The sequence below is a fragment of the Psammomys obesus genome, unplaced genomic scaffold (assembly GCF_907164565.1).
Source record: "Psammomys obesus unplaced genomic scaffold, mPsaObe1.curated_primary_1811, whole genome shotgun sequence".
In the NCBI taxonomy this organism is placed as follows: domain Eukaryota; kingdom Metazoa; phylum Chordata; class Mammalia; order Rodentia; family Muridae; genus Psammomys; species Psammomys obesus.
The window spans coordinates 46,418-67,346 of NW_026596152.1; the positions used below are offsets into that span (position 1 = coordinate 46,418).

Consider the following 20,929-nt stretch of genomic DNA (forward strand, 5'->3'; position numbering starts at 1 on the left):
GATACCCAAGTTCTCATTTTCTACCCCAAATGTAGTTGCTAGTTCTAGCAACTACACCAGTTAAACGTATTGCCTCACAATCTCAACGTTGATGTCAGTGTCAAGGCTGGAGATGGTTCAGCTGTTTAGAATGCTTGTGGCATGGTGTACGTAGTCAGTTAGGGGCTGATCCCCGGAGGAAATGGTATTCGTACTCTCTCCCACACTCACACACAGCATCCCTCAGTTGCCTGCAGTAAGATGCCCCGCCCACTGCTTCACATTAGCACGTGTGTCGGTGTTGTCTCCGTCCCGGTCTCGTTTAGGCAGCCATGTTGTCGAGGTATGATGGGTGAGGCTTATGTATGCAAACGACACTAAACAGAATTAGCACGCAAAACATTAACAATTTAAGAAAAGGACCATGAATTTGAAAAGAGGGGCATGGGAAGGGTTGGAAGGAGGAGGGGGGGAATTATATAACTATATTTTAATTTTAAAAATAAAAAAGCAAGCCATGGACAGTAAGCAGCTCCTTGAGAGATCTCTGCTTCAGTTTCTGGTTCCTGGCATGAGTCCCTGCCGTGACTTCCCTCAGTAATGGACTGTTATCTTGAAATAGGAGGAAATAAACCCTTCCCTCCCTAACCCAAACCAACCAAATGAGTAACAAAAGAATGTGCTGTTCTTCCAGAGGACTGGAGGGTCCCCAGCACCCTACTGTGGTCAGCTCACCATCACCCACTGACCCCAGCTCAAAGGCATGCCCCGTATGCCCCAGCAACATACGGCACACAGAGACACAAATAAAAACTGTTTAAAACTTCAAATATCCAGCCCCAGTCTGGGGTGCAGTTCAGTGTTATGAACCCTAGCTTCAATACACAGTACCACAAAAAAGGGGGGGGCTATATTGTCCCTTATTTCCATGTATTATTGTCGCACAATACAGTCTCCCTGTTGTACTCCAGCCTTTAACATCCTCCTATCATTGCCTTCCTCAAGCCCACCCAGACCCAACATTCAGTTACTTTTCTTCCCACACTCCAATACTGTCTCTTTTGGGGCTGTGTTCCACACACCTGCTCACTCTTTGAACTCCAATGGTTCTATTGAACTCCAATGTTTCATCTGTTTCTATTTGTTTCCTTTTTGGTTTTTCAGGACAAGGTTCTCTGTGACCAGGCTGGCCTTGAACTTAGATCCGCCAGCCTCTGCCTCCGGAGTGTAGAGTGGCCTGTATTTTGTAGCCACTGTTCTCCCATCACCCACGTTGCTTTAGTATCTCACACGTCTGGCCTACCCTCCTGTTCGGCAGCTCAGGTTCCCCAGGGATTATGCATCCCTCCACTGACTTATTCTGCAGGTGACTGTTTCCCTATATTGAACATCAACAATATACCAATTTTGAGGTTGCCAAATTATCAAGCCCTTTCCTGCCTATTAATAAGCAGCCTTTTAGGGTTTGCTTAAAACTAACTACCCATGAGCTGGAGAAATGAGTTAAGAGAACTCACGGCTCTTGCAGAAGACAGGGTTTAAGCTTCCTTAAGAAACTCCAGCAGCTCTGGGGATCAGACACTCTCTTCTGGTCCCTTCAGGCACTCCATGAACTTGTAGACAAAACACTCATACACATAAACTAAAAACCTAATCTATCCATCCTATTATGTTGCTCAATTCTAGGACGTAACAGTGTAGTTCAGTGATGTAGCTTAGTGCACACTCCAGGTTCAATCCCTAATACCAAAAACAAGAGTCTTTATATTCTGATTTAGCTGGGTCACATAAGTACTTGTGGCCATAGTGGACATCTTTATGCATGAGGGGGATGTCAGAACTTTGCTCTCTGGGCATCTTATTTCCCTAACAAGTATCCTACAAACTTATGAGCTACCTTATTCTGATTTCACTAGGTTCATGACTGCTATAAAATAATTAAAAAAAAGAACCTCAGTGACTCAAAACTCTAGAAATACATGGTCACAGCTGCGAGCCCAGAAATCTGCATGTCCACAGAGCCACTTCTGGAGGCTGAGAACCTGTGCCCCACCTCTCACCTGGTGGACGCAGTGTTCCAAACCGTCTAGGTCACAAGACATGTGTTTCATGTCAAATCTTCTTCTCACCCTCCCAAGCCCGTCTCTGCTTTCTCTTTAGATGTGTATTTATCACCACTGGATTAGGGCCACTTAGATAATTCAAGATGATCTCGTCATACTTAACTCAATTATCTTTACAAAGACCCTCTTCCTTTAAAGGCAACAGAAATTACAGTCCCAGAAATTACAACATAAATAGATCTTTTAAGGAGTCCTTGTTCAACAACCTTAGGTTCCCCCTGTGCTAAGTGAAAGTTCTCATTTAAATAAAAAGCCACAGTAAAACAAGTGTGGCAATCCCAGCATTTTGGAGGCAGAGGCCAATCTGAGCAAATGAAATCTTGCCTGAAAAAAAAAAAACTAAAACAAAACAAAATGCCATAAAGGGAATCAGATTTTCTCCAAGGTCTCTTGATGGACTCTGGGGCTAACAGCTTACCATTATTAGGACCTTGCTCTGGAAGGGTTTGTTCTGCAAACAGAAACAACCTTTGTTCTATACCAAAGCCACGAGCTGTATTTTTGTTTCCTTATCCCAACCCAATGTGTACAAAGTCACAGATAAAGGTGTGCGGAATCAGACGGCCCTGATAGATGACTGGTTAATAAAGGAACTGTCGGTTAATCATTTTAATTTAATCTCACATTGTCTTCAGTCTAAAGGATTGAGATCACAAAGGGATCATGACCAAAGTAGAATTCTCTTTGGCTTCTTTAAGCATCCCCTCCCCCACAAAAAAAGGCCAGTGCTGAATTAAGAGGCTCTTCCCATGTATTAAGCCGTAATATAGGACATGAATACTTCAAGAAAATATTTATTTACAGGTTAGAGATTAGGAAATCCAAAGTTAAGGTAATTATAGGAAGCATTAGAGAGATCACACCAGAGAGGAAGGCCCCGAACTCATGTTTTACATTTCTTTTTTTTTTTTTTTTAAGATTTATTATTTATACAACATTCTGCCTGTATACCAGATCTTACTATAGATGGTTAATGAGCCACCATGTGGTTGCTGGGAATTGAACTCAGGACCTTTGGAAGAACAGCGAGTGTTCTTAACCTCTACGCCATTTCTCCAGCTTCCTGAACTCATGTTTTTATTGGAAACCACTCCCTAAAAACACTCCACTTCCACAGAATTTCCATTAACCAAAGTATAAACATTCAACACTGTATCCCTAAGAAGTCAAGAGTTTTAACACATGAATTTTGTGAGACACATTCACACCCTAACACTGACTCTTTAGTAAATTTCTATCCGGTGATAGCCCCTCTGTCCCCTACAAGTCCCATTCTGTCCCTTAGCTGCCCATCCAACTTTTTTTTTTTTTTTAATTCAAAATCTAATCTCTCTGCCTCAATGCAAAATCTTGCTGCAGTGGTCCCGATATCTACTCGAAGGTCCTGAACAGTCTGCTTTACCAACATGACAAGTGTCATCAGTCAGATCTGAGTTCTGTTGTTTTGCTTTTCTTTTTGAGACAGGGTCTGTGTAGCCCTGGTTGCCCTGGAACTCTATGAAAGCAGGCTGAACTCACAAGCGATCCACCGCCTCTGCTTCCAGAGCGCTGGGATCAACAGTGTGCGCGATGCCCAGTTAGGAGTCAGACGGGTTTTTTTGGTCTTGTTCTATATTTTGGTTTTTGATACAGGGCTTCCCTGTCTGACAGACCCTTGGCTGTTCTGGACTCATTTTATAGACCAGGCTGGCCTCAAACTCAGATATCAGCCTGCCTCTGCCTCCCAAGTACTGGGATTAAAGGCATGTTCCACCTTGCCTGGCTAGGAGTCAGTTTTTAATGGTACAAACTCACACATACACAGGGGTTTTACTTGTCTCTTAAATTTTCAATATATATGTGTGTATGTATGTGTGATGCGTGCAATGTGGAGGTGGGGCTCCAATGCCCCATGTACACTTAGAAGTCAATTTTGTAAATCTTTTTTCCCCATCTTTTAAAGTGGGTTCCAGGGATTTGACTCAGGTCACAGGCTTGTACTGCAAGTACTTTTGCCTGATGACCCTCTCATCAGCCTCTGCTTGTCTCATGAACCAGAATGGCCAGTGAGAAGTGTGACCCTGCTTCCCACACGACCCACATCTGTGTCAGCTGTGCAAACTCCTTAATATGCTCTACCTTACAGGGTCTCTGCTCTTTTCTTTGTCCAGGATGAGCCCACAGGAACATGGCCAATGCCTTCTCTTTTAAGCCTCCCCTGAATCTTACATTATCAGACAGATATGCCCCTTCTAATATTGTAATATACCTCATGTCATAGCCCTGACCCCCTCTGACGTACCGTTTCCCTTTGTTTTTTCCTTCCTCCCCCTTCGCCTTCTGCTTCTCTCATGTGGCGTGTCAGACCGTGAGACATCCACTCTGAGTACACTCTACCACTGAGCTATGTCCCCAGGCCAGCTTTTCTGTCAGTCCCTGATGTAACTCATGGCTGCACTCCAACGCTCAATGAGCGAACACACAGGTACCCAGAAGTGATGAACAGAAGCACCCAGTCACTCAAGGATTCCATTCCCTCCTGAAATCACACTAGCACATCCCTAGGAGCAGAGGGGTTACAATCCCAAAGAACTGGAGACATGACCAGACCTGAGGGCACGCGAGCTTCAGAATGGGAAAGCAGGCGAACACAAGCCTCACTTTAAAAGTCCCAACTGAAGCCCGCAATTCAGATGACCTGCGATTTGCCTTGTGTAACCTAGCAAAGGGGGGAAGTGGCTGCTGAAGACCTAAACATAAGAGCAGACAAAGGAAAGCCACCTCTTTACACGGCCTCTCTTCACTAGAGAAATCACCGCATCTCCAGTCTTCTGCTTTCCTTTTCCACACTGTCTCTAATGTTCTGGAGTTTTCTGCAGTTCTGGACAAGGGACACCAAACTCTCCCTAAAGTTACTAGTTCCGTGGTCTCTGCCAATGTTCTCAAGCTCATCAAAGAAAGTTAAGGTCTCTCTGAGTTTGGCTTGAACAATTTTTTGCTCCTCTAATTCTGCAAGAAGGGCCTGCTCAGTACGTAATTCAACTTTATACTTCTCCTGTAACTCTTCGATTTCCTGTTTGAGAAGCTGGAATTTTTCTTCACTGAAAGGATGAGTCTCCTGACACTTATCTTCAGGAAGCAGGATGTTTGGAGGAATACACAAAATCGATTGCAAAATCAGGTGCTCCATTTTGCCAAAAAGGTTATCAAAACGTCCCTTCATGAAGCAAAGAAACGTCTCTGTGCATTTACGAATCTGTACAGGGCTAATCTCACAGCCTGGAGTGCCTTCCAGCTTCCTCAGGATAACCTGCTCCACAGCCTGCATCACTTCAAACAGGTGGTCTTGAAATGCTATATAGATCCTCAGCAGGCACGTCTGTGGCGTGAAACCAAAGAACTGGGCCTCGTAGGCCATCGGATCCACAGACATCCTGCTGCACTTTGCTGCCCTCAACTGGAAAAACCTGCAAGTACAAAAGGAAAAGCATTTCATTCTGATAAAGTCACCAGAGAAAAGTAACAAATGCTGTTATTGATAAGCAAATAAACAAAGGACACAAATAAAACTAAGGAATTGGCGCTCCTTTGATACCTTAAGTTTCTTCCAGCCTCAACTGTCAACAGAAGCCAGAAGCCCTTGCCTCTCTGAGCCAAGTAGAGTAGAGCGATACCCTCTTTACTATTCATTTCCCTTAGTTACTATTGCTAAGGACTGAGGCACAGCCCAACCTTCTCAGTTCTGTTCCCTTGTCAACTTTAACGGTTTAAGCAGACAGCCTCAGTGCCCTAGGAAGAAAGTTTTCTGAATGTCAATGATCTACACATCCCCACCCCTGACCTTTCAAGACAATGTCTTGCTGTGCAGCCTATGGGTTGGCCTCAAACTCTTTCTTTCGTTTGTGACAGGACCTCATGTGGCCGAAGTTGGCTTCAATCTTGGGATGTAGCTGAGGATGATCACGAACTTCTGATCCTTCTTCCTGTACACCAAAGTGCTAAGATCCTAGAAGTATACCTTGAACATGCCCAACTTTTTATGTGGTGCTGGAGTTAAAAACCCGGGGCCCACAGAGCACTCTATTAACTTACCTAATTCTTGAACCCTCTCCCATGCTAGCCTAATTGTCATTCACAATGTACCTCAGTCCCTGACCTTTGCTTTCTTGCTCCCAGTCCATCTATTTAACTTCTTTCCCCATTCCTTTTAGGCCCATGTTCTATCATTTTAATTACCTCATTATAAATGTCCTCTATTCCATCTTCCACCTTAGCCATCGGATAAAAATCTAACTAAATGACCCCGCCTTTATCCTGACTTGTTTCAAGGACCCAAGAGGCATTTCTTTCCAGTGTAAGACCTACAAACATGTCATCGCATTTCCTTATTGCTGAACCTTGGCGTTTTTGTAGCTATATGCTTGTTATAGAAATAAGGAAAGGGCACTCAATGTAATCTACAAACTGCCACTTCAACTATCAGATAAATTTTTTTAAAGACTTAATTTTAAAAGAAAGTGTATCCAGAGGTGTGGGCAATCCTATGAGAAAGCAGAATACAACTACCCTTGAAAATGTATATATGTAATGGTTTAAGACAGAGTGGTGATAATGATAGGGCTATATAAATAGGATTTGTTTTGCAGTATCATTCACAGATTATCTCTAGACTGTAAGGAGTTTTACTTTCTGAACACTTCTCAGATTCCCTCCTAGGAAACCACGTTCCTACCACGGTTTTGTTTTGTTGAGATAGGACATCATTATGTTGCTTAGGACGGCCTCAAATTTTCCATTTTTCCACCTTCGCCTTCCAAGGAGCAGGATACTAAGGCAACACTCTTTAAAATGTGTGTATGTGTGTTGTTATTCTTAGACAGGTAGCTCTGGCTAACCTGTGTGTGTGCACGTATCCACCTGTGTATCCATCCACACATACATGAAGATGCCCACAAAAACCAGAAGGTGCTGGGTCCCCTGGAGCTGCAATTCGACAGATGTGAGTGCTGGGAATCCAACTCAGGTCCTCTGCAAACAAACGCTCCTAACTATCGCCACCTTCCAGTCCCTACAGACACAGTCTCATGAACTCAGGCGCCCACTTTAATGTCCCAATCCAGATAATTGCACTCGTTTACCTGACGGGCTCTGACCAGTTCTTTTCTCGGTTCTAGCATGGGTCAATCTACCGACGATTTGCACCCTGTAATTCTCCAAGTTTGCAACCGAACCTCGCCTCAAAGTTCTCAACAATCCTGGCCTGATGCACGATATATGACCAATTCTAACCAAATCCCTACATCCGAATTCGCAGTTCTGAGAAAAGTTCCAATTTTGCCTTTTCTCTTAGACACTACCAGTGCTATGATGAGGCAGTAGCCATAAAGCTACAGTTTTAGCAGCGAGACCACGGCTCTCGTGTTTGTCCCCAATCTCCTGTGTTTTGTCCAATGGCCTCCAACTTCAGGATTCAACAAACCCTCTGGCTTCAGCCTCCAGAGCGGCCAGGAGACACAGGCACCGCGCCACTGCATTCTGCCTTAGCGGCTTATTTCTGAATGTCATCCTCTCCAACCTTCTACTTGGTTCCTGCCAGACCTGACAGTCACATTTTGCCCCACAATTTTTTTAAGGCTTCTTTATAACTTACCGAATACGTCTGCTACGACCTGGACAGTCTCTGCGGCAACCCAACCCAATTCTGTGTTCTCTCCTTGCCGTAAGCGCGCCCTGGGCGCGCAGCCCCCAAGAGCCGGCCGCTACCTCTTCCGCTTTCCCCTCAGCGCTAAGACATCCACAGTCTCTTCCCGGCTAAACAGGGCGGCTCCCACACCACCTCGACCACGGCCTTCGGAGCCAACGGGCCCGCGGACGAGCCGGGCCACCGCGGAGCGGGAGGCTCTTCCGGCGGCTCCCGCTCCCGTCCCACCCCGCGGCCGCGATGCCCGCCGGGAACCCTGGTCTCCCGGCCCGGCGGGGCCGGTCTGAGGGGACCCTGCGGAAGGCTCCGGCGCCCCGACGCCATTCCTCCAGCCCCACTTCCCGCTCCTCCTCAGAGAGCCCACGGCCCCTACCGGAGGGTCACGGGGTGATGGAGTCCGCCACGCACCGGCTTCCCGCCACCGCCTTCAAACCGCCCCGAGCCGCTGAAGAAGGCGGCCGCGCCTTCTCCTCGGAGGCGGCCGGAACGTGCCCCGCGAACGAACGCAAAGGCGGGATGGATCGCACTCCTGATTGGCTGGCCGAGGGTCGAAAGGGCGCGCTCGGATTGGTGAACGGAGGGGGGCAAGGCGGGGAAGCCAGCTGTGGCCTGCGGGGATTGGCGGGAGGAACTGGCGCTGGCTCTCTGCGCTGGTAGGCGGAGAAGGAAGGGTGGGCCGACGCGGAGGCACAACTCGTGATTGGCGGATGGGCGGCCCCCGGGGCTCCGGCGATTGGTCGCTGGCCGAGCGCGCAGCGCTGATTGGACAGTGGCGGGGAGGCTGAAGGCCGGCCTTGAGTCCGCCCCGCCGCCTGGCATCCTGGCGGAAGGGGAAGGGGGGCAGGCGCGGTGGGGAAGATGGCGTACCAGAGCCTCCGGCTGGAGTATCTGCAGATCCCGCCGGTCAGCCGCGCCTACACTACCGCCTGCGTCCTCACCACCACGGCCGTGGTGAGCAGCTGTGACGCCGCGTCCTCCTCGTCCAGGCTAGCTATGACTGGGTCTTCGGAAAACGGGTTTGGGCCGCGGAGAAGCCCAGTGGGTCTGTCCCCAGGGGTGGGTGGAGACATCCGACCTGACTTTAGGGTTCGGGATGGTACCAAGGGTGCCAAGCCGGTGACCCGAGAAGGATGTGCTCCTCCATAAAGGGGCAGGTCAGTTTCCGTGAGATGAAATCCAGACCTGGAGCGAGTCAAAAATGCGGGAGCCGCCCACCCAAAACAGTGTCTGCGAGCTCTAGCTATGGCCAGGCGGCTAGTGGGAGTAAGGTCCGCTAGGTTCACAGACTAATGTATTGAGGGCAGAAATCTCGAATTGTCTGGAAACGTCTTTGAAAAGTCGGCCTGGGGATGTAAGCAACTGGCCGCCTGTGCCTAGTCCTAATGGCATCGGGCCTCAAATCTCTTATTCCGAGTTGTCGCACCCAGCTGTTTGAGGTGGTGACCAGGGCTGCTCAGAGTCTTAAAAGATGCTGTTGTCTTGTCTCTAAAATATCCCCACCTACCTGTCTCATAGCAGATATTGCAACATAAGACTTGCACTGTGTGTGGAGGATACAAAACAGTTGTGCGAATTCTAAAGAATTCCTTACCGGCGGTCACAAGCAAGACAGAGAAATCTACCCCCAGTGAGAGACATTGTTAGAGCTACTGATCCCTTGTTGTTAATGCTGAAATTTTGTTTTACAATTTATCTGCTTTAAGAAGCTCTTTTTCCATTTCAGCAATTGGAATTGATCACACCTTTTCAGTTATACTTCAATCCTGAGTTAATTTTTAAACACTTTCAAGTAAGTGGTTTACAGCAACTATGACTAATGTTTCCATTGTCTTTTTTCTTTATTGTTTATTAAGTAGTAAGTCCTGTCTGATACAGTCTCAGAAAATAGTCTCATGGGGAGAAACTCTTACTTTAAGTCTTGTTGAGATGTAAAGAGGGAATCCTTATGTCTCCTTGGGCTCCAGAATCATTTAAGAGCTGCTCGGTATTTCTGAGCTCTTCGTCATATACCAAACTAGAATTGCCAGAGTGGAGCCCAGTACAGTGGCCAATGCCTCTAATCCCAGGCGCAGGCAAAGTAAGAAGAATGGCCCCTGATGGATAAGCTTAGGCTGTCTAGAGAGGCACTTGTCTTGAGAAAATTGAAAAGGGTGGGAATTTGGAACATATCTTCTGTTTTCAGTATGTTTTAATGTATTGAGTTCCTGTATTTGAGTACTAGTTAAGAATTATCATGGCCTTAGTCCTGTAGTCAGGAAGGGGAGGCCAGGGCAAGCCACACATCAGGTCATTCTCTCAAGACAGAACAAAGTAACAACAACAGTAATGTGGCTCAAGAATAGACTGACAGCTGTCTGCCCAGGGAGTCTCCCAGGACAGCTTTATGTTCACAACCCAGACACAGCTGCCGCTGTTGCTCATCCTCAGGGTCTAGTTCACAAACTCAGCTCTGGTAGAGCTTTGACGCCGGTCTGCCTTCCACAAGTCACATCATACTAACAGGGCTGAGGGGCCATTATCTAAAACAGTGTTGGCTAGTTAGATTATAGTTTGAAGAAGTCATTTTCCAGCGATTGAAATGCTAAAGAGAAGTGTGTTTTCTGGCTAGGATGGTCATTTGCAGTCTAGGTGAAGTGGAGACGAGATTTCAGTAGCTGTAACTCTGCTTTATGATGCTTTGTCTGTCCTAGATGTGTCACACTCCCTTTGTACCCTTGAGCTCTAGCTGGCCTTTCAAGGCCAGCGTTTGTGAACCTTGAGTGACTGAGTCCAGACATGCGTGAATTTGTCTTAGGGGACTCTACCTCTGTCAGTATTAATTATCACAAGTTACCGGTGGTCAGAGGGTTAATGGTGTATGAAGCAGTTGGTCCTTTGATATCTTGTCTTTGCCAAGTTGGTATTCCTGTGGTGTTTGCCCCAGCAAACGCTTCCTACAGGTTTGTTTGGCTTGACTCTAGGGTTAAGTTCTTTGTTTTTGAGATAATTTGTTTTGTAGCTATGGCTGGCATGGCCCTCGTGGTATCCTCCTGTCTCAGCCTTCTAGGATCGCCATACTTTTTTTTTTTAAGACAGGGTCTCTTATGTAGCCTGGGTGACTCTTGAACTTTACAGTAATCCTCTGTGGTCTTCTTGCCTGGACTCCTTAGTGCTAGGATTATACAGGAGCAACCATGCCTAGGCAGGGTTAAACTCTTACATTAAAGTTTGGAATTAGCAGTTCTAGATTTGCTATCAGAGTCTTCACTCAGCTGCATGTCCTTGGGCAAGACAAAAGTTTTTGTTTGTTTTTCTGGGTAGCCTTGGCTGACCTGGAACTCACAAAGATCCAGCTGCCCCTGCCTGCCGAGTGCTCGAATTAAAGGAATGTGCCACCACTACTAGCCTAAGCCATAAGTCTTAAGATTCCTTATCTGAAGTGAGGATAGTTACACCACTTGCTTCTCTCACCGGGTGCTGAGATCACATGTGATAGTAAGTTGTATAAAGCTTTTTGAGTAGTTGTAGGTGAGGAGGCAAGACTGCTCTTGTAGCTTTCCTTGTCTTACAGCATTAATTCTGACTTGCAGGAAGTTGACTTCAAACCAGGGCCTGGCTCTGTGCCTTAGAAACTTTCATCAGGATGTTGTACCAATATAGAGACATTCTTGGCAGCTTTATATACTGGATCGCTGAAGTTTTTAGTCCCTGTAAGCCCCTCATTCAGATTATGATGTCTACATGTAAGAGTGCTCTGTTCTGCAAACTAACCTAGCTTTTGCGCAGACGGTTTCCGCATACTGTGCTTAGCCGCAGAGTGTGGGCTTGCCGAGCTGTTTCAGAAAAGATAACCATGATATTTGACCTTTTTGTCCCATCATCCATATATATTTCAGACTTCAATTAGTATCATTCAGTCTTTTAACTAGAAGCAACACACACACACACACACATACACACATACATACGCATATGCACGCACGCTCTCGAAGAGAGAACCAATCTAGAATTAGATTGTGTGCCTGTTTAAGTGGGCCCTGTCTATTCAGAGTCTCAGAATCACAGAATGTTGTTTTTATCTTAGTATGGAAATGTTCCCTGGTCATGTATTCTTAATGAGTCTTTCTTTTTATTCCCCGTCCACCCCGGCAGATATGGAGGCTAATCACCAATTTCTTATTTTTTGGTCCAGTTGGATTCAATTTTTTGTTTAACATGATATTTCTGTATCCTTTATTGAGTGGAGTCAACGTCAAAACCTTAGATTATGTAATATGTATCTACTATAGTGTATATATATATATACTATAATATAATATATATATATTAACTTCGTATTTACTGTAGGTTGAAACAATTCTTGTTGGTTTGTTTTTATACCATTTAGTTATGACTTCTGAGTCTGTACTTTGTAATCAGATCATAACGTTTGAAGCTGTTTCTAAGTCCTTGTTCACCTGGGAGGTTCCAACTGTTAAAAGATACTGTCCTTAAGTTGTATGTCACTGTGGGCGTGTTTGTCACGTGAGCATCAGCTGGTGTAGTAGTAAAGAGGTGGAAACACTGGTAACTCAACAGAATTCCCCGGGTTTGGGATGGGTTTGTGGGAAGGGGCCATGATTGCAAGGCTACAAAACAAAGAGTGTCAGAATATCTGCTGGGCGTGACATGTTTAGTTAGGTCCACTGAAAGGCAGGAAGAGCCGTGGTCACTGAAGAAGCAAATGGTGATTGGGCGTGCTGAGCTAGGCATTCCTCCTTCACCCAGTGCTCAGCTCAGACGAAGGGGGCAGGGCCTTTGGGGGTGACGGGACTTAAGTCTTAGAATGGATCCTTGTGTTTCCCGCGGATACCATTCTGACAAGTTTCTAATAAACGGTTTTTCATTACAGTTTTTATTGACTGGAATAGAAATGCTTAGCCTGCTTGGCCTGAAAAAGTACTTACCACACAAGGCTTCTTTGAAGGGATTTTCCCAAGCCAGCAAACCAAGGACAGTGCAAATTACATGTAGGTGAGCGTGGGAAAGACAACACTACAAACTAGCAGAGATGTGAAGGCGAGGAGAAGCGTGTTGATGCAGTATTTGAAGTGACTCCAGTAAGGATGGGCTTTGTCAAACACGGTGCTAGTTTTGACATGGCCTAAAACCCCTGAGGAAGAAAGGAGACCAGTTTATTGCTCAGAGGTTCTCGAAGCCCAGGTGTGTTTCAGTGGTTTGTTACAGCTTATCCTCGTGTGTGCGCCTGATACTTTCTTAACTTGACAATTAAGATATCGTTACTGCCGAATGCTAGAAGAAGGCTCTTTCCGAGGTCGGACGGCAGACTTTGTATTTATGTTCCTTTTTGGTGGATTTTTAATGACTGTATCCTTCAACAAGTGGATTACAGGAAACTACTAAAGAGCAGGCTGTATGTTCCTCAAGCTTTTCATCTGTCTCCAGTGATTCACTACTTTGAACAAACAAAAAGAGTTGATCTACAGATTGTAGCCTCGGGGTGCTACCATTTATTTCACAGCCGGCCTTGAGGTTGGGCAGGAGGCTGCGCTGGGCAAGAACCCCCAGCCGAGGTGGGTTATGGTGAAGCACCTCCATTACTTCACGGTGTGGGTGACTTCACCTTTAAACTCGATTAAGAAGAGGTGTGCTAAATCACTGTCAAGACTGTCTTTAACAAGAAGAGCATTTTGCTGTGTGGCGCCTCCGATGTCCTGCCGCCTGCCGGGAAGCCTTCTTTGTTCAGCTGCGTGCCTCGGCACCTGTGACAGGGTCCATGCTGAACCAGCTTCCCTGTTCTTACTGTCCAAGCAAAAGACAAGAGCGTCACAAAAGCAGAATCTTAGTTTGAAGTAGCTATAACCCAGCCCAAGCCAGTTTCCACCTAATTTCCTTGGGTTCTTAATTTCAGGCTTTTCTTATAGTTTAAAAATGTCACCACTCGGCTCTTCTCACTCAGGTCTTAGCTAAAGGGCAACTTTTAGTCTTTTGCTTAGCCTTCCCTAGTAAACTTCCGGTTGATACTTTCCTTAATGTCCTTTGGTAGCTTTTTGGTTTGTTTGTGAGCTTAGTGTTTTTAGGCCAGGCCTTTACAATAATGCTGGTCTATGTGTGGAGCCGGAGGAACCCGTATGTCCGCATGAACTTCTTTGGTCTTCTGAACTTCCAGGCCCCCTTTCTGCCCTGGGTGCTCATGGGCTTTTCTTTGTTGTTGGGGAACTCGATTATTGTGGACCTTTTGGGTAAGTCTTAAAATTACTTTTTCTCCTTTTTACCTGAAAATTTATTTTGTCACTGTCATTCATGTTTATTCTGTTTAGTCTTCATAAATAGCTATTGCAAGACTGTTTAATAATTATATCTGAAAGATTTGTTTTGTTTTGTTTTTAATAATTAATCCTAAATAAAGTGTATGTTAGCAGGGAACAAAATTGGAGTTTTAATCTCCCTATTTATCTTTTATTTCTGGTTCATTATAGGTATTGCAGTTGGGCACATATATTTTTTCTTGGAAGATATATTTCCCAATCAGCCTGGTGGAATAAGAATTCTGAAAACACCGTCTATTTTGTGAGTATTTAACTCCCTGTTCCACGTCCGCACAGACACACCACAATCACGGTTTAGTTTGGGCTCCCTCGGTGCCCAGTTCATGAGGCTCGTATCAGTGTTTGCAGACTGAGCAGCTTGTCTGCAGTGGGGAGCTTTGGGATTTGCCAGAAGCAGATTGGGCCAGGGGTGTGACCACTGGGCTCTGACAACATGGGGTGACCTTGCAGTTGTTTGAGTGACCACTGTGTCCCCGGGAGGAGCCTGCAGGTTTGGAAGCGGCTGTGCAGTTGTGGGAAGTGAGCCGCACGGTGAACAGGGCCGTTCAGAGGACCTGGCTGACGGCATCTGAGCAGGGAAGCAGGTGGTGGGGCTGCAGCTTCCTGACACGTTCTCGGTAGAATAGTCAAGCTAAAAAGAACGAAATGGTTCATTGGCTAACAGGACTGGTGCTTCTCCAGAAGACCCAGGTTCAATTCCCAGCACCCATTGTCTGCTAACTGTCTGTAACTGTAGACCCAGGGAGCTTGTTCTTTTGCAAACAAAATACCCATATATGTAAAATACACAAATAAATAAACCTTTAAAAAAAGAACTAAAATGAAAAGTAAAAGTAAGAGAAGAACGAACTAGCTAGCAAGATGTGCCTGTTGTCCTATCTGCTCTGAAGCTGAGGCAGGTGAGTCCAAAGTTTGATGCGAGCCTAGGTGACACACCAAGAGTCCATCTCAAGAGGAAAAGATAATTTTTTCATTAACAGCAGTGGCAGCAGCAACAACAACAACAAAACAGAAGGAAGGAAATAAAACCTGTAATTTTACACACAGCAGCATCCCTGGACTGGCTTCTTGATGAGCAGCCTGGCATCTTAACTCCCTGTGTATCATTTTGATAATTTCCTACATGATTGCTGTATGTACTTGTCCTTCTCTCCTCTTCCTCCTCCTATGTCTCCCCCATTCCTACTCAGGTCACGACCTCCTCATTAACTATTAGTGTACAGATGGATACCAGATCTATTTACCCCTTTAATCCATCTAGTGTTGCTTGTATGTGAATGTTTAGAGCTGGCTACTTGGGAATTGGATAACTGTATACACTTGTTTTTTATAGCTGTATCATTTTAAATTTTTTAACATTTATAAATGTGTTCGCTACACTGTGTGCCTGCATTTTATGTGCACAGAATACATGGGTGTGTATGCTTTCAGAGGCCACAGGACAGTGTATCCCCTGAATCTTGAGCTACAGGTGGTTGTAATCCCCCTGGTGTGGGCGCTGGGCACCAAATGTGGCTCCTCTACAAGACAACATTGCCATTAGTCACTGCTTTCCCTTCTGTAATTGGAGTAGTGGATGTCCACGTCACAGTCCACGCACTCCAGCATGGACTTCACCATCGTAACCATGTGTAAATGAGCAGCTCAGTGGTGAGGGTGTTTGTGTTGTGCTGCTACGGCCACTATGCTTAGAGTGTGTTTCTCTGTCACCCTAAAGCTCTGCCCTTAAGTAACTCCGTACATCCCTATCACCCAGCAACCGCCATTCTTTTTATGTGCCTGTGGATCTGACTATGCCAGGGACTTCATCAGTGTTTGTCGCTTCTATAGTAACATAACATAGATGAAGGAGGTAAAAGTTAATGTGAGGTTAGATAGGAACGGAGCGGCTCTAACGGGCAGGCAGGGATGACGCTGTCTGTGGGAATGAACTGCTTTCTGAGACTTACGATCGAAGATGGCTCTGGCACTAAATGGTCTCTGTATTTCAGGAGGACTATTTTTGATACGCCAGATGAGGATCCCAACTACAACCCACTACCTGAAGAGCGGCCAGGAGGCTTTGCTTGGGGTGAAGGCCAGCGCCTTGGAGGGTAAAGCAGCTGTGCCAATTATGAGAGCCATCTGAGAAAGACTCAGTGAAATGCCCATTGGGATCCTTTTATCCCTTGTTGCAAAAGTGTGGACAGCGTGACAGATTTTAACTCCAGAAGCACTTTACGGAATGGTACACTGACTAACACAGAAGACGTTTCCAGCAGTTTGCCAGGGGTTCCTCACTATGCTGGTACTGAAAGTATAACCTCTTGGAGCCAAAAACTGGAGAAGCATATCCTGCCGCCTCTGACAAGTACACGGGTACTTGCGCTCTGTGGCAACAGGCGGGGCTTTCCTCTCCTCTTTGACAGACAAGGCCGTGGTGTAAACGAGAGTTTCAGAGAGGACAAAATAAAACTGAATTCCATCTCTCTCACACTGTTTTTAAGCTTTCGTGTGATCTTTTAAATCATGGTAATGTGTTGTAGGTCTCCTGTGTAGGTCTGAACGCAGCAGTTTCCACGCCTGCCCCCGTGTCTCCACGGCTTTCCACTGGATTTCCTTTCAAGAGTGGAAATACATAGCAGTCTGTACAGCTGACTAGTTCACAGTGCTAGCCTCAGTGGAAAGAAGATGGTGCTGATTTCTGCCCTTCAGATAGTTCTGTCTAAAAACTGCGAAGCTTCAAGTTGTTAGACCACAGGAGGACAGAGAAGGGAGGCTGACTCTCGTGGGAGAGGAATCTGGCTGGAGAAAGCCAGCTCTAAACAAAAAGCAACTTGGCATCTGTTTTACCTGGAATTTCTCTGCTAAGAAATACCCAGATAAGTGAGGTCCACCCTTTGTCAAACACAGGACTAAGAATGGGCAGCCAGGCACATGTTCCTTTCCGTATGCATTTCAAGAGAAGCTCAGACCTTTTCAGGGCCAAGTGCCCGGCTCATCTGCCCAGCTGGTAGCGATGAGGGTCTTTGGAAGCAGCCACACTGGTGAGTGCTGGTGAAGGCATCACCCCCTGACAACCCAGCAGCTTTTCATTCATGCTGCTTAGCAGACCTAGAAAGGCGACCTCAGGTAGTTTTCATAAACGTGGGCACAGGACCTCACACACGGGATCATCCTATTTTGGCTGAGTTGCTTTCCAGGTGAGAGTTTAGGCTTAAATACGCTATAGTAAGCATTCTAGGCAAGAAATTTCCGATTGTCTTTGAAGTGAAAAGTATTTCAATGACTAAGTGGAGTATACAATAAGGAACGAACGGTGTGAGTGTGCTTTGCTAGTAAATAACTGAAGAAGGTTGTGATTTTATGGGCGTGGCTCAATGGGACTGCTTTTGTTCAAGTCTTTAAAGTTTGATGACAGTCTTAGATTGTATGGTCATGGTGGGATTCTTAAGCTTAATTATTACTCTTCACTAACTTTCAGGAATTTGTTTTTATTATTATTGCTTGCTTTTCAGCCAGATATGGGTTTCTTTAGGTTTTGTTTATTTTCTGTGAGTTAATTTTAGATTTAGCTAATTAATGGAGTTATTGTGGCAAAATTCCAAAATTTTTCACCAGCTGTTCATTTTAAATAGTGAACACCTCTACACAGTAATGACTGGAAGACGGGGAATGCGTTTTGGATGTGTAGTTTACAGCAGTTTTTGATTTTTAGGATATGAATTTCTAGTGGCAGAATGCCATGCAACGCTCCACACAGTCCTGGGAGTGCTGACTTCAGTCACTTGGCCTCTGAGTACTTCAGCCAGTCCCGCTTGGTTTGCTTGGTTAGCGAGTCCCTGTGCACCAGGGAGAGTCCCCGCCTCCCCAGCAAAACACGCCCTTTTCATGACGCAAGTCACCAGAAAAGTGAGATTGGATTATGGCATTCTGTGGCCACTTAAGCCGACATGAATATAGTTTGAGACATTTCTGGGTTGATTGTAGCAGAAGTAACTTAAAGCACACCTAAAGCATAGGGAGTTTGTTATAGAAAAACAGTAAATGTCCATTTAAGAATGAATGGACCTACCAATGGCATCTCCCTTGGAGATACAGTTTATATTCTTTGATGTGGTTTTTTCACTGTGAATTTTTACTTGTTTCTTCCACTTCTTTTACTGTCATTCCTTCTGTGTCCTCCTGTCTTTTATATTTCGTTTGTACTTCCATGAGACAAAGTGTCCACATCCTGGACCTTGAACTGGAACCATAACTCTGTCTCTGGGTCCTCTGGGAATTGGAGAACACTGGAGCAAATAGCATGTGGTGAAACATGCTCCCTGGAATTGTCATGCCTTTGGCCACTCTTTAGTTCACCTTTAACATGTGAGGTCGGTCAGGTTAGCCAGGACCCTGCCCTTCTGTCCTACTCAGGATGACTAAGCGACTTAGTATGCTGAGTTTGCATTAAAGCTCTTGACCCCTGCTTGGATGGTTAGGCACTCAGTCTGCAGTCACTTCTCACCCTTATCAGATGCATACTTTACTTTCTGTCTTCCTCTGAACACTGCTCCCGCTTCTACCTAGCAGGGACCTCAACTTAAATTTCTTGAGTCTTTCAAGACCCTGACACTAAAATCTTAATACAAAGGTCTATTTCATTGTCTTCTTTAAATTCTTACGAAGCTTCAAATCTGTACTAAAAAATCTTATACCAAATCCTATATTGCCGTGTACTGTTCCGAGCTGCTCCATGTATGTTAGTTTTGTTTCCTCTTAGAATGTAAGCTCCTCAAGGGCAGGGACTGTGTCTTAACTTTTGTATCCACCACAGTGCCCAGCACAGTGCTTGGCACACGGTGCTGAATAAACACTTCGTTTATTGATCAGCAAACTATTATCTTGTATTTTTAATTGTGAAAGTATTGATGTGTATGTTTGCAAATTCGTACCTAGCAACTGAGAGTAAATATTGCTTCTGGAAACAGGATGGAGCAAAGCTGGACTTGACTGAGGGCAATGGTTTGGTAGGTGTGCAATTCAAGGTGAGTGTGAGCTGGTATAGCCATGGTCAGACCTGGGAGTTAAGTGCACAGACTTAACCACTCAGACAAGAATGAAATGTGTCTAACGGATCATCTTCCGGACAAAGAATCAGGGTATTCTAGCCACTGAACCACAAGAGACTTTTCTTTTGGAGGGGCAGCAGATGTCAGACTGCCACTGAAGGACATGTGGGCAGCGTGATTTGGTTGTTTCATCACTGAGGCTGCTGAATATTTGGATTGCTAAGATTAGTCCCTTATAGAAGGTTTGCCTTCATTGAAAAGAACTGAGCCAATATTTTAAGAACATAACAAAAATTTTTGTTTTGCTTTTCTTGTCTTAATAGCTTGCGTGAGGCCGCCGCCTGTGGTTAGTGGCTCTGGAGAAGGGGTGGGGAGGGTGTGTGCCTGTGTGCTGCGGCTGACAGGACAGCTCCATAGATAAGGCCACATATCACCAAGTCTAAAGACCGGAGTTCAATACCCAGGCTACCACATGGTGGAAGCAACTGTCATAAGCTCTCCTCTGACCTCCATGTTCTCCCTTCCCCCTCTCTCACGTATGCCAAATCAACCAATCAATAAATGTACTTTTAAGAAGTTTTTTACTTACCAAGAGGTGATTTCACTCATTTATATGACCTATTTGGACTCTTGACATTTAGGAATATAAGACCCCACATTCAAGAAAAAACTGGCAATTGCCTATTATTTATTCAAGGTACATTAGTTATTTTTCTTTTTTGTAGGGGATTGATTGTCTTCCTAAATCAACACGGGGGGGGGGGCAGTCACCTTATTCTTTTTTCTAAGATTTATAATTTAAAATTGTATGTACTTACATGTGTCTTTGAATAGGGGTGTGCACATAAGTTTGGGTGCCCTGGGGAGCTAGAGGTGCAGGATCTCCTGGAGCTAGGGTTACAGGCAATTGTGCCAGACATGGTGTTAAGAAACAAAGTTGGGTTCTCTGAAGGAGCAGTATGCATCCCTAACCCCGATCGCTGCCTCCAACCCAAGTCTACATTCCTAACATGCAACCTAAACATGTTCAACAAGAACTTTTTTTTTTTTTTTTAGAAACCCCTGTTTATACTGTCAAAAGTTAAATAAATGCAGCTGGGGTTTGTTTGGCTTTTGTTTGGTTGGTTTTGCTTCTCAGATACATTCTTTAAGGCCACATTGTAAATGGTGTTTAGGTAAGTATACAGTGAATGTTCCAAGTTTCCATCTAACAGCTTGTTTAAGTTTAGCCAAACGATTCATCTGGAGGACTCAGAGCCGCTGCCGATGGCCATGGGCAGGTGCAGGGCTGGAGCCTTTCAAAGCTTTACTTTTATTGGTACTCCTGATTTTGCCAAGGGTAAGGGCTATTAACCCCATCCCTACCCGAATTTCCTGGTAAACTTGGGTGTAGTGCGGCTTCATGGGGGCCCAGACCTTCTTAAAGCTTTGAACATTACAGCAGGAGCGAGGCCACACCAGACTGGGAAAGGTCCAGATCGTGGAGTTCTAAAAAGCAGGTCCCCTTACTAAATTTATAGCCTTTATATGAGTTAAGAGTTGTAGATTATTCACTGGAGACCACATTCCCTATAATCAAACCAAACCACGCCAGAGAACTGCCTCAGCAGGTAAGAGGACCTAACCCGGTCCTCTTATTCCGAGGCACCCGCGTTCCAAGCCCTCACAACTGGCTGCAGCTCCAGTTGTTAGGGATCCAACACCCTCTTCTGGCCTCTGTGAGCATTGCATGCAAGCAGAGCATAAATATATACAGGAGTAAAACACCCACACCCTCCAAAAATTAAAAAAGCAAAGTTAACCATT

At 45.3% G+C, this 20,929-nt stretch overlaps 2 protein-coding genes across 4 annotated transcripts; one reads left to right on the forward strand and one right to left on the reverse strand.

Moving 5' to 3' along the window:
* Positions 1-2,817: 2,817 nt before the first annotated feature.
* Positions 2,818-8,295, reverse strand: Mis12 (MIS12 kinetochore complex component). Of its 2 annotated transcripts, none has more exons than XM_055594468.1 (2): positions 8,156-8,295; positions 2,818-5,548 (listed from the first exon to the last, which is right to left on the reverse strand). In XM_055594468.1, exon 2 carries the CDS (start codon positions 5,512-5,514, stop codon positions 4,894-4,896), a length of 621 nt encoding a protein of 206 aa, XP_055450443.1. In that variant the 5' UTR covers positions 5,515-5,548; positions 8,156-8,295; the 3' UTR covers positions 2,818-4,893. The 2 variants fall into 2 exon arrangements, with proteins under 2 accessions (XP_055450443.1, XP_055450442.1); XM_055594467.1 differs by lacking the exon at positions 8,156-8,295 and adding an exon at positions 7,732-7,988.
* Positions 8,296-8,617: 322 nt separating this feature from the next.
* Derl2 (derlin 2) lies at positions 8,618-16,563 on the forward strand. Of its 2 annotated transcripts, XM_055594236.1 has the most exons (7): positions 8,618-8,733; positions 9,506-9,571; positions 11,914-11,987; positions 13,035-13,128; positions 13,808-14,003; positions 14,241-14,331; positions 16,082-16,563. In XM_055594236.1, exons 1-7 carry the CDS (start codon positions 8,641-8,643, stop codon positions 16,185-16,187), a joined length of 720 nt encoding a protein of 239 aa, XP_055450211.1. In that variant the 5' UTR covers positions 8,618-8,640; the 3' UTR covers positions 16,188-16,563. The 2 variants fall into 2 exon arrangements, with proteins under 2 accessions (XP_055450211.1, XP_055450213.1); XM_055594238.1 differs by lacking the exons at positions 11,914-11,987; positions 13,035-13,128; positions 13,808-14,003; positions 16,082-16,563 and having other exon boundaries at positions 14,241-14,328.
* The last annotated feature ends 4,366 nt before the right edge of the window (positions 16,564-20,929 follow it).

What these genes read in the sequence shown, in the direction of transcription:
- Derl2 (XM_055594236.1), top strand. Translation starts at nt 8,641, where the DNA reads ATGGCGTACCAGAGCCTCCGGCTGGAGTATCTGCAGATCCCGCCGGTC. An exon ending in TAATTTTTAAACACTTTCAA is followed by an intron (nt 9,572 to 11,913) that starts GTAAGTGGTTTA and finishes CCACCCCGGCAG; the next exon opens with ATATGGAGGCTAATCACCAA. An exon ending in CTGAAAACACCGTCTATTTT is followed by an intron (nt 14,332 to 16,081) that starts GTGAGTATTTAA and finishes TCTGTATTTCAG; the next exon opens with GAGGACTATTTTTGATACGC.
- Mis12 (XM_055594468.1), bottom strand. Translation starts at nt 5,514, where the DNA reads ATGTCTGTGGATCCGATGGCCTACGAGGCCCAGTTCTTTGGTTTCACG.